Here is a 12,718-nt window from a genome sequence, read left to right as displayed (position 1 = left end):
GTGAGCTACTGCATGTCAGCCTGGTGACAGAGTGAGACCTGTCTCAAACAAAAACAAAAACAACTCCCCTCTTCTTCTGTCCTCCAGCCCCTGGTAACTACCATCCTTCCTCCAGCCCCTGGTAACTACCATTGCACTCTCTGTTTCTATGAATTCGACTACTTTAGATACCTCATATAAGTGGAATCATGTAATATTTGCTTTTTTGTGACTGGCTTATTTCACTTAGCCTAATGTCCTCAAGGTTCAGCTATGTTACAGCATGTGACAGGATTTCCTTCCTTTTAAAGGATGAATGATCTTCCCTTGTATGTGTATACCACATTTTATTTACCCATTCATCCGTCTATGGGCATTTGGGTTGCTTCCACCTCGGCTATTTGAATAGTGCTGCTATGAACATGAGTATACCAATATTTCTTCAAGACTCTTTCATTTCCTTTGAATATATACCCATAAGTAGGATTGCTGGAGCATATGGTAGTTCCATTTTTAATTCACTGAGGAACCTCCATAATGTTTTCCATAGTGGTTGCACCTTTTACAATCCCACTAACAGTGTACAAGGGTTCCAATTTTTTTTTTTTTTTGTATTTTTTTTTTGTATTTTTTTTTTTTATTTTTATTTTTTTTTATTATACTTTAGGGTTTTAGGGTACATGTGCACAATGTGCAGGTTTGTTACATATGTATCCATGTGCCATGTTGATTTCCTGCACCCATTAACTCGTCATTTAGCATTAGGTGTATCTCCTAATGCTGTCCCTCCCCCCTCCCCCCTCCCCCCACCCCACAACAGTCCCCGGAGCGTGATGTTCCCCTTCCTGTGTCCATGAGTTCTCATTGTTCAATTCCCACCTATGAGTGAGAACATGTGGTGTTTGGTTTTTTGTCCTTGCAATAGTTTACTGAGAATGATGTTTTCCAGTTTCATCCATGTCCCTACAAAGGACACGAACCCATCATTTTTTATGGCTGCATAGTATTCCATGGTGTATATGTGCCACATTTTCTTAATCCAGTCTATCGTTGTTGGACATTTGGGTTGGTTCCAACTCTTTGCTATTGTGAATAGTGCCGCAATAAACATACGTGTGCATGTGTCTTTATAGCAGCATGATTTATAGTCCTTTGGGTATATACCCAGTAATGGGATGGCTGGGTCAAATGGTATTTCTAGTTCTAGATCCCTGAGGAATCGCCACACTGACTTCCACAATGGTTGAACTAGTTTACAGTCCCACCAACAGTGTAAAAGTGTTCCTATTTCTCCACATCCTCTCCAGCACCTGTTGTTTCCTGATTTTTTAATGATGGCCATTCTAACTGGTGTGAGATGGTATCTCACTGTGGTTTTGATTTGCATTTCTCTGATGGCCAGTGATGATGAGCATTTCTTCATGTGTTTTTTGGCTGCATAAATGTCTTCTTTTGAGAAGTGTCTGTTCATGTCCTCTGCCCACTTTTTGATGGGGTTGTTTGTTTTTTTCTTGTAAATTTGTTTGAGTTCATTGTAGATTCTGGATATTAGCCCTTTGTCAGATGAGTAGGTTGCAAAAATTTTCTCCCATTCTGTAGGTTGCCTGTTCACTCTGATGATAGTTTCTTTTGCTGTGCAGAAGCTCTTTAGTTTAATGAGATCCCATTTGTCGATTTTGGCTTTTGTTGCCATTGCTTTTGGTGTTTTAGACATGAAGTCCTTGCCCACGCCTATGTCCTGAATGGTATTGCCTAGGTTTTCTTGTAGGATTTTAATGGTTTTAGGTCTAACATATAAGTCTTTAATCCATCTTGAATTAATTTTTGTATAAGGTGTAAGGAAGGGATCCAGTTGCAGCTTTCTACATATGGCTAGCCAGTTTTCCCAGCACCATTTATTAAATAGGGAATCCTTTCTCCATTTCTTGTTTTTGTCAGGTTTGTCAAAGATCAGATAGTTGTAGCTATGCGGCATCATTTCTGAGGGCTCTGTTCTGTTCCATTGATCTATGTCTCTGTTGTGGTACCAGTACCATGCCGTTTTGGTTACTGTAGCCTTGTAGTATAGTTTAAAATCAGGTAGCGTGATGCCTCCAGCTTTGTTCTTTTGGCTTAGGATTGACTTGGCGATGCGGGCTCTTTTTTGGTTCCATATGAACTTTAAAGTAGTTTTTTCCAATTCTGTGAAGAAAGTCATTGGTAGCTTGATGGGGATGGCATTGAATCTATAAATTACCTTGGGCAGTATGGCCATTTTCACGATATTGATTCTTCCTACCCATGAGCATGGAATGTTCTTCCATTTGTTTGTATCCTCTTTTATTTCATTGAGCAGTGGTTTGTAGTTCTCCTTGAAGAGGTCCTTCACATCCCTTGTAAGTTGGATTCCTAGGTATTTTATTCTCTTTGAAGCAATTGTGAATGGGAGTTCACTCATGATTTGGCTCTCTGTTTGTCTGTTATTGGTGTACAAGAATGCTTGTGATTTTTGTACATTAATTTTGTATCCTGAGACTTTGCTGAAGTTGCTAATCAGCTTAAGGAGATTTTGGGCTGAGACAATGGGGTTTTCTAGATATACAATCATGTCATCTGCAAACAGGGACAATTTGACTTCCTCTTTTCCTAATTGAATACCCTTTATTTCCTTCTCCTGCCTGATTGCTCTGGCCAGAACTTCCAGCACTATGTTGAATAGGAGCGGTGAGAGAGGGCATCCCTGTCTTGTGCCAGTTTTCAGAGGGAATGCTTCCAGTTTTTGCCCATTCAGTATGATATTGGCTGTGGGTTTGTTGTAGATAGCTCTTATTATTTTGAGATACGTCCCATCAATACCTAATTTATTGAGAGTTTTTAGCATGAAGGGTTGTTGAATTTTGTCAAAGGCCTTTTCTGCATCTATTGAGATAATCATGTGGTTTTTGTCTTTGGTTCTGTTTATATGCTGGATTACATTTATTGATTTGCGTATGTTGAACCAGCCTTGCATCCCAGGGATGAAGCCCACTTGATCATGGTGGATAAGCTTTTTGATGTGCTGCTGGATTCGGTTTGCCAGTATTTTATTGAGGATTTTTGCATCAATGTTCATCAAGGATATTGGTCTGAAATTCTCTTTTTTGGTTATGTCTCTGCCAGGTTTTGGTATCAGGATGATGCTGGCTTCGTAAAGTGTGTTAGGGAGGATTCCCTCTTTTTCTATCGATTGGAATAGTTTCAGAAGGAATGGTACCAGTTCCTCCTTGTGCCTCTGGTAGAATTCAGCTGTGAATCCATCAGGTCCTGGACTCTTTTTGGTTGGTAAGCTATTGATTATTGCCACAATTTCAGAACCTGTTATTGGTCTATTCAGAGATTCAACTTCTTCCTGGTTTAGTCTTGGGAGGGTGTATTTGTCGAGGAATTTATCCATTTCTTCTAGATTTTCTAGTTTATTTGCATAGAGGTGTTTGTAGTATTCTCTGATGGTAGATTGTATTTCTGTGGGATCGGTGGTGATATCCCCTTTTTCGTTTTTTATTGCATCTATTTGATTCTTCTCTCTTTTCTTCTTTATTAGTCTTGCTAGCGGTCCATCAATTTTGTTGATCTTTTCAAAAAACCAGCTCCTGGATTCATTAATTTTTTGAAGGGTTTTTTGTGTCTCTATTTCCTTCAGTTCTGCTCTGATTTTAGTTATTTCTAGCCTTCTGCTAGCTTTTGAATGTGTTTGCTCTTGCTTTTCTAGTTCTTTTAATTGTGATGTTAGGGTGTCAATTTTGGATCTTTCCTGCTTTCTCTTGTGGGCATTTAGTGCTATAAATTTCCCTCTACACACTGCTTTGAACGTGTCCCAGAGATTCTGGTATGTTGTGTCTTTGTTCTCGTTGGTTTCAAAGACCATCTTTATTTCTGCCTTCATTTCATTATGTACCCAATAGTCATCCAGGAGCAGGTTGTTCAGTTTCCATGTAGTTGAGCGGTTTTGACTGAGTTTCTTAATCCTGAGTTCTAGTTTGATTGCACTGTGGTCTGAGAGACAGTTTGTTATAATCTCTGTTCTTTTACATTTGCTGAGAAGAGCTTTACTTCCAACTATGTGGTCAATTTTGGAATAGGTGTGGTGTGGTGCTGAAAAAAATGTATATTCTGTTGATTTGGGGTGGAGAGTTCTGTAGATGTCTATTAGGTCCACTTTATGTAGAGCTGAGTTCAATTCCTGGATATCCTTGTTAACTTTCTGTCTCGTTGATCTGTCTAATGCTGACAGTGGGGTGTTAAAATCTCCCATTATTATTGTGTGGGAGTTTAAGTCCCTTTGTAGGTCACTGAGGACTTGCTTTATGAATCTGGGTGCTCCTGTGTTGGGTGCATATATATTTAGGATAGTTAGCTCTTCTTGTTGAATTGATCCCTTTACCATTATGTAATGGCCTTCTTTGTCTCTTTTGATCTTTGTTGGTTTAAAGTCTATTTTATCAGAGACTAGGATTGCAACCCCTGCCTTTTTTTGTTTTCCAGTTGCTTGATAGATCTTCCTCCATCCCTTTATTTTGAGTCTATGTGTGTCTCTGCACATGAGATGGGTTTCCTGAATACAGCACACTGATGGGTCCTGACTCCTTATCCAGTTTGCCAGTCTGTGTCTTTTGATTGGAGCATTTAGCCCATTTACATTTAACGTGAATATTGTTATGTGTGAATCTGATCCTGTCATTATGATGTTAGTTGGTTATTTTGCTCGTTAGTTGCTATAGTTTCTTCCTAGCCTCGATGGTCTTTACAGTTTGGCATGTTTTTGCAGGGGCTGGTACCGGTTGTTCCTTTCCATGTTTAGTGCTTCCTTCAGGAGCTCTTTTAGGGCAGGCCTGGTGGTGACAAAATCACTCAGCGTTTGCTTGTCTGTAAAGTATTTTATTTCTCCTTCACTTATGAAGCTTAGTTTGGCGGGATAGGAAATTCTGGGTTGAAAATTCTTTTCTTTAAGAATGTTGAATATCGGCCCCCACTCTCTTCTGGCTTGTAGAGTTTCTGCTGAGAGATCAGCTGTTAGTCTGATGGGCTTCCCTTTGTGGGTAACCCGACCTTTCTCTCTGGCTGCCCTTAACATTTTTTCCTTCATTTCAACTTTGGTGAATCTGACAATTATGTGTCTTGGAGTTGCCCTTCTCGAGGAGTATCTTTGTGGCGTTCTCTGTATTTCCTGAATCTGAATGCTGGCCTGCCTTGCTAGATTGGGGAAGTTCTCCTGGATAATATCTTGCAGAGTGTTTTCCAACTTGGTTCCATTCTCCCCATCATTTTCAGGTACACCAATCAGACGTAGGTTTGGTCTTTTCACATAGTCCCAAATTTCTTGGAGGCTTTGTTCATTTCTTTTTATTCTTTTTTCTCTAAACTTCCCTTCTCTCTTCATTTCATTCATTTCATCTTCTATCAGCGATACCCTTTCTTCCAGTTGATCGCATCTGCTACTGAGGCTTCTGCATTCTTCGCGTAGTTCTCGAAACTTGGCTTTCAGCTCCATCATCTCCTTTAAGCCCTTCTCTCCATTGGTTATTCTAGTTATCCATTCTTCTAATTTTTTTTCAAAGTTTTTAACTTCTTTGCTATTGTTTTGAATTTCCTCTCGTAGCTCAGAGTAGTTTGATCGTCTGAAGCCTTCTTCTCTCAACTCATCAAAGTCATCCTCCATCCAGATTTGTTCCGTTGCTGGTGAGGAACTGCGTTCCTTTGGAGGAGGAGAGGTGCTCTGTTTTTTAGAGTTTCCAGTTTTTTTGGTCTGTTTTTTCCCCATCTTTGTGGTTTTGTCTACTTTTTGTCTTCGATGATGGTGATGTACAGATGGGTTTTTGGTGTGGATGTCCTTTCTGTTTGTTAATTTTCCTTCTACCAGACGAGACCCTCAGCTGCAGGTCTGTTGGAGTTTACTAGAGGTCCACTCCAGACCCTGTTTGGCTGGGTGTCAGCACCGGTGGCTGCAGAACAGCGGATTTTCGTGAGACCACAAATTCAGCTGTCTGATAGTTCCTCTGAAAGTTTTGTCTCAGAGGAGTACCCGGTTGAATGAGGTGTCAGTCTGTCCCACTGTGGGGGTGCCTCCCAGTTAGGCTGCTCAGGGGTGAGGGACCCACTTTAGGAGGCAGTCTGTCCGTTCTCAGATCTCCAGCTGCGTGCTGGGAGAACCACTACTCTCTTCAAAGCTGTCAGTCAGACAGGGACATTTAAGGCTGTGGAGGTTCTCGCTGAGTTTTTGGTTGTCTGTGCCCTGCCCCCAGAGGTGGAGCCTACAGAGGCAGGCAGGCCTCCTTGAGCTGTGGTGGGCTCCACCCAGTTCGAGCTTCCTGGCTGCTTTGTTTACCTAAGCAAGCCTGGGCAATGGCGGGCGCCCCTCCCCCAGCCTCGCTGCCGCCTTGCAGCTTGATCTCAGACTGCTGTGCTAGCAATCAGCAAGACTCTGTGGGCATAGGACCCTCCGAGCCAGGTGCGGGACACAATCTCATAGTGTGCCGTTTTCCAGGCCCGTTGGAAAAGCGCAGTATTAGGACGGGACTGACCCGATATTCCAGGTGCCGTCTGTTTCCCCTTTCTTTGACTAGGAAAGGGAACTCCCTGACCCCTTGCGCTTCCCGAGTGAGGCAATGCCTCGCCCTGCTTCAGCTCGCGCACAGTGCGCTTCACCGACTGTCCTGAACCCACTGTTAGGCACTCCCTAGTGAGATGAAACCGGTACCTCAAGCAGAAATGCAGAAATCACTCGTCTTCTGTGTCGCTGGGGCTGGGAGCTGGAGACCGGAGCTGTTCCTATTCGGCCATCTTGGCTCCACCACCCCAAGGGTTCCAATTTTTATTTTTCTACATCCTTGCCAACACCAACACTTTTTTTTTTTTTTTTTCTTTTGTGTGTGTGTGTGTGTGTGTGTGTGTGAGACAGGGTCTCTGTCACCCAGGCTGAAGTGACGCAATCATGGCTCACTGCAGCCTCAACCTTCCCAGGCTCAGGTAATCCTCCCACCTCAGCCTGCTGAGTAACTGGGACTACAGGCATGCACCACCATGCCAGACTAATTTTTATATTTTATGAAGAGATGGGGTTTTACCATGTTGCCCAGGCTGGTCTCAAACTCTGGGCTTAAGCAATCCACCCGACTTGGCTCATGCTGGGATTACAGGCGTGAGCCATTGTGCCCAGCCATTTTCTGTTTTTTAATAGTGGCCATCCTAATGGATGGGAGATGATATCTCATTGTGGTTTTGATTTGCATTTCTCATAATTAATGATGCTGAGCATCTTACATGCTTTTGGCCATTTGTAGATCATCTCAAGTTATGTCTATTCAAGTCTTTTGCCCATTTCTTAATTGGGTTAATTTTTTTGTCATTGAGTTATAGGAGTTTTTATATATTCTGGATATTAACCCCTTATCAGAAAATATGATTTTCAAATATTTTCTCACTTTCTATAGGTTGCTTTTTCACTGTTGTGTTCTTTGATGCACATATGTTTGAAGTAGTTGCAATTCTTTTTGCTTTTGTTGCCCATGTTTTTGATGTCATGTCTAATAAATCATTTCCAACTCCAATGTCATAAAGCTTTTTCCCTTATATTTTTTGTAAGAGTTTAATAGTTTTAGGTCTTACTTTTAGGTCTTTCATCCATTTTGAGTTAAATTTTGTATATGGTGTAAGATAAGGGTCCAACTTCATTCCTCTGCATGTGGATATCCAGTTTCCCCAACATTATTTGTTGAAGAGACTGTCCTTTCCCCCATTGAGCGGTCCTGGTACCCTTGTCAAAGATTATTTTTAAAAAATAGGGTTTTAGCTTATAGTCTATGTTTAGCCTTAGACATGAATTTGGCTACATTTTGCTGCTCTTTGGAGATTTCCTTTTGTTTTAAAATCAGATATAATTGAAGAAGGCTGCTTCTTTTGAGAATTTCCATAGAAATAGTGCCCAACAATAATTAACCAGAAGAAAACAAGTTGTCCGATTTTTCCCCCAGGGTCTCTAATTTAGGTCTTTATTGGAAATAGTCTAAGATACATCAGACTGTATTAGGAATGTACTAGCAGCAGTTCTCAAGTATGGTTTAAAAACTGAGTGTCCCCAAGACCTTTCTAGAGAATCCCCAAGCTCAAAACTGTGTTCATAATACTAAGACATTCTTTGCCTTTTTCTCTGTGTTGACATTTGAATTGCTGGTACAAAAGCAACAGTGGCTAAAACTGCTGTAACTTTAGACTCGAGGCAATGACAACTATATCCATAGTCACTGCACTATTCATCATCATGCACTTGCAGTGAAAGCAATGCTAGCTTCACAAGAGTGTTCTTGATGAAGCTGTAAAAGCGATTATTAAATCTTGGCCCTTGAGTCCACGTCTTTTTAGTATTCCATTACAAAAGAGGAAGTACACATTAAAGTACTTCTGCTACATATACCAATGTACAATGGTTGTCTTAAGGAAAAGTACTTGTACAATGGTTTGTGCTACAAGCAATACTAGCCACTATTTTTTTTCATGGATCACCACGTTTACTTGAAAGCATGAGTGATAAACTATGGTTATTCAGATATGACTATTTGGTAGATATTTTTCAAAATGAACAAAGTGAACCTGATAATTCAAGGAAAACAGCTAAGAGTATTCATTGCCAATGATAAATCTCGAGGTTTCAAGAAAAACAGTTTTGGAAAATTTTTATTCACCACCATAAACTTGGCAGATTCCCAATACTTAGAAAACTTTTTGATGAGACTAGTAGTGATATTAACACGTGTGATGAGACTAGTAGTGATATTAACACATGTGTGTGTTTAAAAATCCTGTAATGAAATACGTCAACATTTGGAAGACTTACAAACTCAGTGAACTAATAGTTTCTAATTGGCCAATGTACAATATTGCAAAATCATTCATGGGTAAATGATTCATCCAAAGCACAATGGATTTTTAATGTAACGGAGTATGAAAAGTGCATTAATATGGCTTCAGATTCCACAGTGCAACTTAAACCTTTAAGAAACTGACACTTGTTGAGTTTTGGTGTAGTATCAAATAAGAATATCCATAATTGTGCAAAAAGGCTATCCAAATCCTCTTCTCTTTTCCAGCTACCTACCTATAGTTGGATTTCCTTTTTATACTTCAGCCAAAACAATGTATTACTACAGATTAAATGTAGACATAGATATGAGAATCCAGCTGTCTTCTATTAAGTCAGGTATTAAAAATATTGCAAATATGTAAAACAATACCATACTTCCCTACATTTCAGGAGGAAAATGCTTATTTTTCACTAAAAATGTTATATATGTTAATAGGCAATAGGTTTATTAATGTTAGCTTTAGATGGATTGATAAATATTTTTAAAGGTTCTCAGTTTAAATTTCTAATATGAAAAGTAATGATAGCTATAACCCACATAAATGAAAGCTCATGGTGGGGGGTACTCAATAATTTTTTAAGAACATAACAGGTCCTACAGACCAAAAAGTTTGAGAAATACTGTGCCAGAAATACTAAAGAACTGAAGGCAGTTCTTTAACTGTAACCCCAGATTGGTCTAAAAGGAGAAAAATTTTCAGATAAAATAGAAATCACAATTAATCATTAGCAATCATAACAATGTTCTTTCTAGATGGTAATGGAAAGTGGGGACTGGCTGGTTGGTGGAGACCTTCAGGTGCTGGAGAAAATAAGGTGGAATGATGGGCTGGACCAATACCGTCTGACACCTCTGGAGCTCAAACAGAAATGTAAAGAAATGAATGCTGGTATGTAAGCTGGCCTTAGTGCATTTTATTTATTTATTTATTGAGATGGTGTCTTGCTCTGTCACCCAGGCTGGAGTGCAATGGTGCGATCTCAGCTCACTGCAACCTCTGCCTCCCAGGTTCAAGTAATTCTCCTGCCTCAGCCTCCTGAGTAGCTTGGATTACAGGCGCCTGCCACCACGCCCAGCTAATTTTTGTATTTTTAGTAGAGACAGAGTTTCAACATGTTGGTCAGGCTGGTCTCAAACTCCTGACCTCAGGTGATCCACCTACCTTGGCCTCCCAAAGTGCTGGCATTACAGGTGTGAGCCACTGCACCCGGCCCCTGGTGCATTTATTAATATTCCCTTACCACCCTCTGATTAAAGAATTAAGGATACCAGGAATCAGCATTTTCTTTTTTTAAGAGACAGGTCTCACCCTGTCACCCAGGCTGGAGTGCAGTGGCATGACAATAGCTCACTGCAGCCTCAACCTCCTGGGCTCAAGTAATCCTCCCGCCTTAACCTCACAAGTAGCTGGGACTACAAGGCACATGCCACCATACTCTGCTAATTTTTATATATTTTTGTAGAAATGGGTCTCACTATGTTTTCCAGGCTGGTCTTGAACTCCTGGGCTCAAGCAATCTCCCCGCCTCAGCCTCCCAAAGTGCTGGGATTACAGGCACGAGCCACCATCATGCCTGGCTTCAGCATTTTTATAGTTAAAAATACCTGAAAACATCTTCTATTGGTATGTCTATAATATGGAAACAGTTTTATAAAGTTGTACTATATATTAGAACCATATATTAGAACACTATTCAACAGTTCAAAATATTCACTGATAGAGATACCTAAAGTGTATTTATTAAGTGAAAAAGCAAATTGCAGAACAATATGTAGAGCATAATCATGTTCTGGAAGACAAAATAAAATATCATCATAATTCTAAAATCCCTAACCTACTTCTGTGTATAGAGGCAGAAAAGTCTGTGGCAGCACATGCTCCAAACTGCAGATTACAGTGGCTACCTCTTAGGGATGGAGTTTGGACTAAGAGATTTTTACTCTTTATTGTATACATTTTGAAAAAGAGGGAGAAAAAGTAATAACAGGATTGGTGATTTTTATATTCTATTTTGGGCTTTTCTCTATTTCTTGTTTTTCATTATAATATGGAAAGTATTCATTTTCAATATGACAGACATAAAAATTATTTCATTATCAGAAAAAAAAATTAAGGCTCTCAGGAGTCCATCACTAAGTGGAGTAGTTTTGGAGATTTCTTTAAAGGCAAAATTTTTTTATATCTTTAGATTGTTGCCCCTTCCACAGGCCCCAGAAAACATTCCTTACAGTTATTCACCTCCCTCTAGGCTTCTTAGTACAAGAGGACTAATTAACACCGGCCCTGCCTGAGCCTTGGTGTACAGGAAAGGTCCTGGCAACAAATCTTTTCATTCCTGAGTTAGGCTCTCCCTAAGCAGCTTCCTGCCTCTGCACCTCAGCCCTGTCTCAGCTGTCTGGTGTTGGTTAGTGCTGGATTAACACCTCTAAAGACCCAGGTGTATTCTCCAGCTGATTATCAGAAGCCAGTGGATAGGCTGGGTGCAGTGGCTCACGCCTGTAATCCCAACACTTTGGGAGGCTGAGGCAGGCAGATCACTTGAGGTTAGGAGTTTGAGACCAGCCTGGCCAACATGGTTAAACCCTAAGTCTACTAAAAATACAAAAATTAGCCAGGTGTGGTGGCACATGCCTGTAATCCCAGCTACTCAGGAGGCTAAGGCAGGAGAATCGCTTGAATCCTGGAGACGGAGGTTGCAGTGACCCGAGATTGCTCACTGCACTCCAGCCTGGGCAACAGAGTGAGATTATTAAAAAAAAAAAAAAAAAAAAAAAAGCCAGTGGATAATGAATGCACGGAACAATTAACATAGCTCTGTCCTTTCTGTTCTTGTGGAGAAATGACACCATGTGTTTCTGTGACCTTCCTTCTTCTGCTTTCCTCTCCCAGATGCGGTGTTTGCATTCCAGTTGCGCAATCCTGTCCACAATGGCCATGCTCTGTTGATGCAGGACACTCGCCGCAGGCTCCTAGAGAGGGGCTACAAGCACCCGGTCCTCCTGCTACACCCTCTGGGCGGCTGGACCAAGGATGACGATGTGCCTCTGGACTGGCGGATGAAGCAGCACGCGGCTGTGCTCGAGGAAGGGGTCCTGGATCCCAAGTCAACCATTGTTGCCATCTTTCCGTCTCCCATGTTATATGCTGGCCCCACAGAGGTGAGCAATTCCCAGAGCTGGGCTTTGAGACTCAGGAATTCAGACTCAGACTTTACACAGAAGAGTAAATGAGTCTCTGGGATCCTTTCTGCTTCCTCATGAGCAGATTCTGGAATGTTCTGGTGTCTCTTCTTTATCCAGCTTAATTATGTTTCCACTTAGTATTTGAAAAATGCTAGAAGGCCAGGCGCAGTGGCTCTCACCTGTAATCCCAGCACTTTGGGGGGCCAAGGTGGGCAGATCACAAGGTCAGGAGTTCCAGGCCAGCCTGACCAACATAATGAAACCCTGTCTCTACTAAAAATACAAAAATTAGCCGGGTGTGGTGGCATGCCCCTGTAATCCCAGCTACTTGGGAAGCTGAGGCAGGAGAATCGCTTGAACCTGGGAGGTGGAGGTTGCAGTGAGCCGAGATCATGCCACTCCACTCCAGCCTGGGCAACAGAGCAAGACTCCGTCTCAAAAAAAAAAAAAAAAAAAAATGCTAGAAACATCAAATCAAACCTATTATACATCGCCTTTGAGAATATGGAAGTTGGCAAGTGAATGAGGTGGCTAATGAAACTTAACTGGGTTATAGGGCAAGTTGTATCTAACCTAATATTCAATTTCAGAAGTTCCAGTTACTCTCCATGCCCTGTGAGCTTCATTAGGAGAGGATATCTTTAAAAGATAAATGTCACCCTTTTATCATAACACAGTGAGCT

At 41.1% G+C, this 12,718-nt stretch overlaps 1 protein-coding gene across 2 annotated transcripts in view; it reads left to right on the top strand.

The window, feature by feature from the left end:
* PAPSS2 (3'-phosphoadenosine 5'-phosphosulfate synthase 2) overlaps nt 1–12,718 on the top strand; it is a 95,607-nt gene that overhangs the window by 79,521 nt on the left and 3,368 nt on the right. For both annotated transcript variants that reach the window (XM_055274310.2, XM_055274309.2), the window contains 2 exons: nt 9,606–9,741; nt 11,743–12,011. In XM_055274310.2, the coding sequence (XP_055130285.1) occupies nt 9,606–9,741; nt 11,743–12,011 (405 nt within the window). The remainder of the gene's footprint in view (nt 1–9,605; nt 9,742–11,742; nt 12,012–12,718) is intronic.

Source organism: Symphalangus syndactylus, chromosome 4 (assembly GCF_028878055.3).
Source record: "Symphalangus syndactylus isolate Jambi chromosome 4, NHGRI_mSymSyn1-v2.1_pri, whole genome shotgun sequence".
NCBI classification, from domain to species: Eukaryota; Metazoa; Chordata; class Mammalia; order Primates; family Hylobatidae; genus Symphalangus; species Symphalangus syndactylus.
This window is presented reverse-complemented; position numbering and strand designations above follow the sequence as displayed.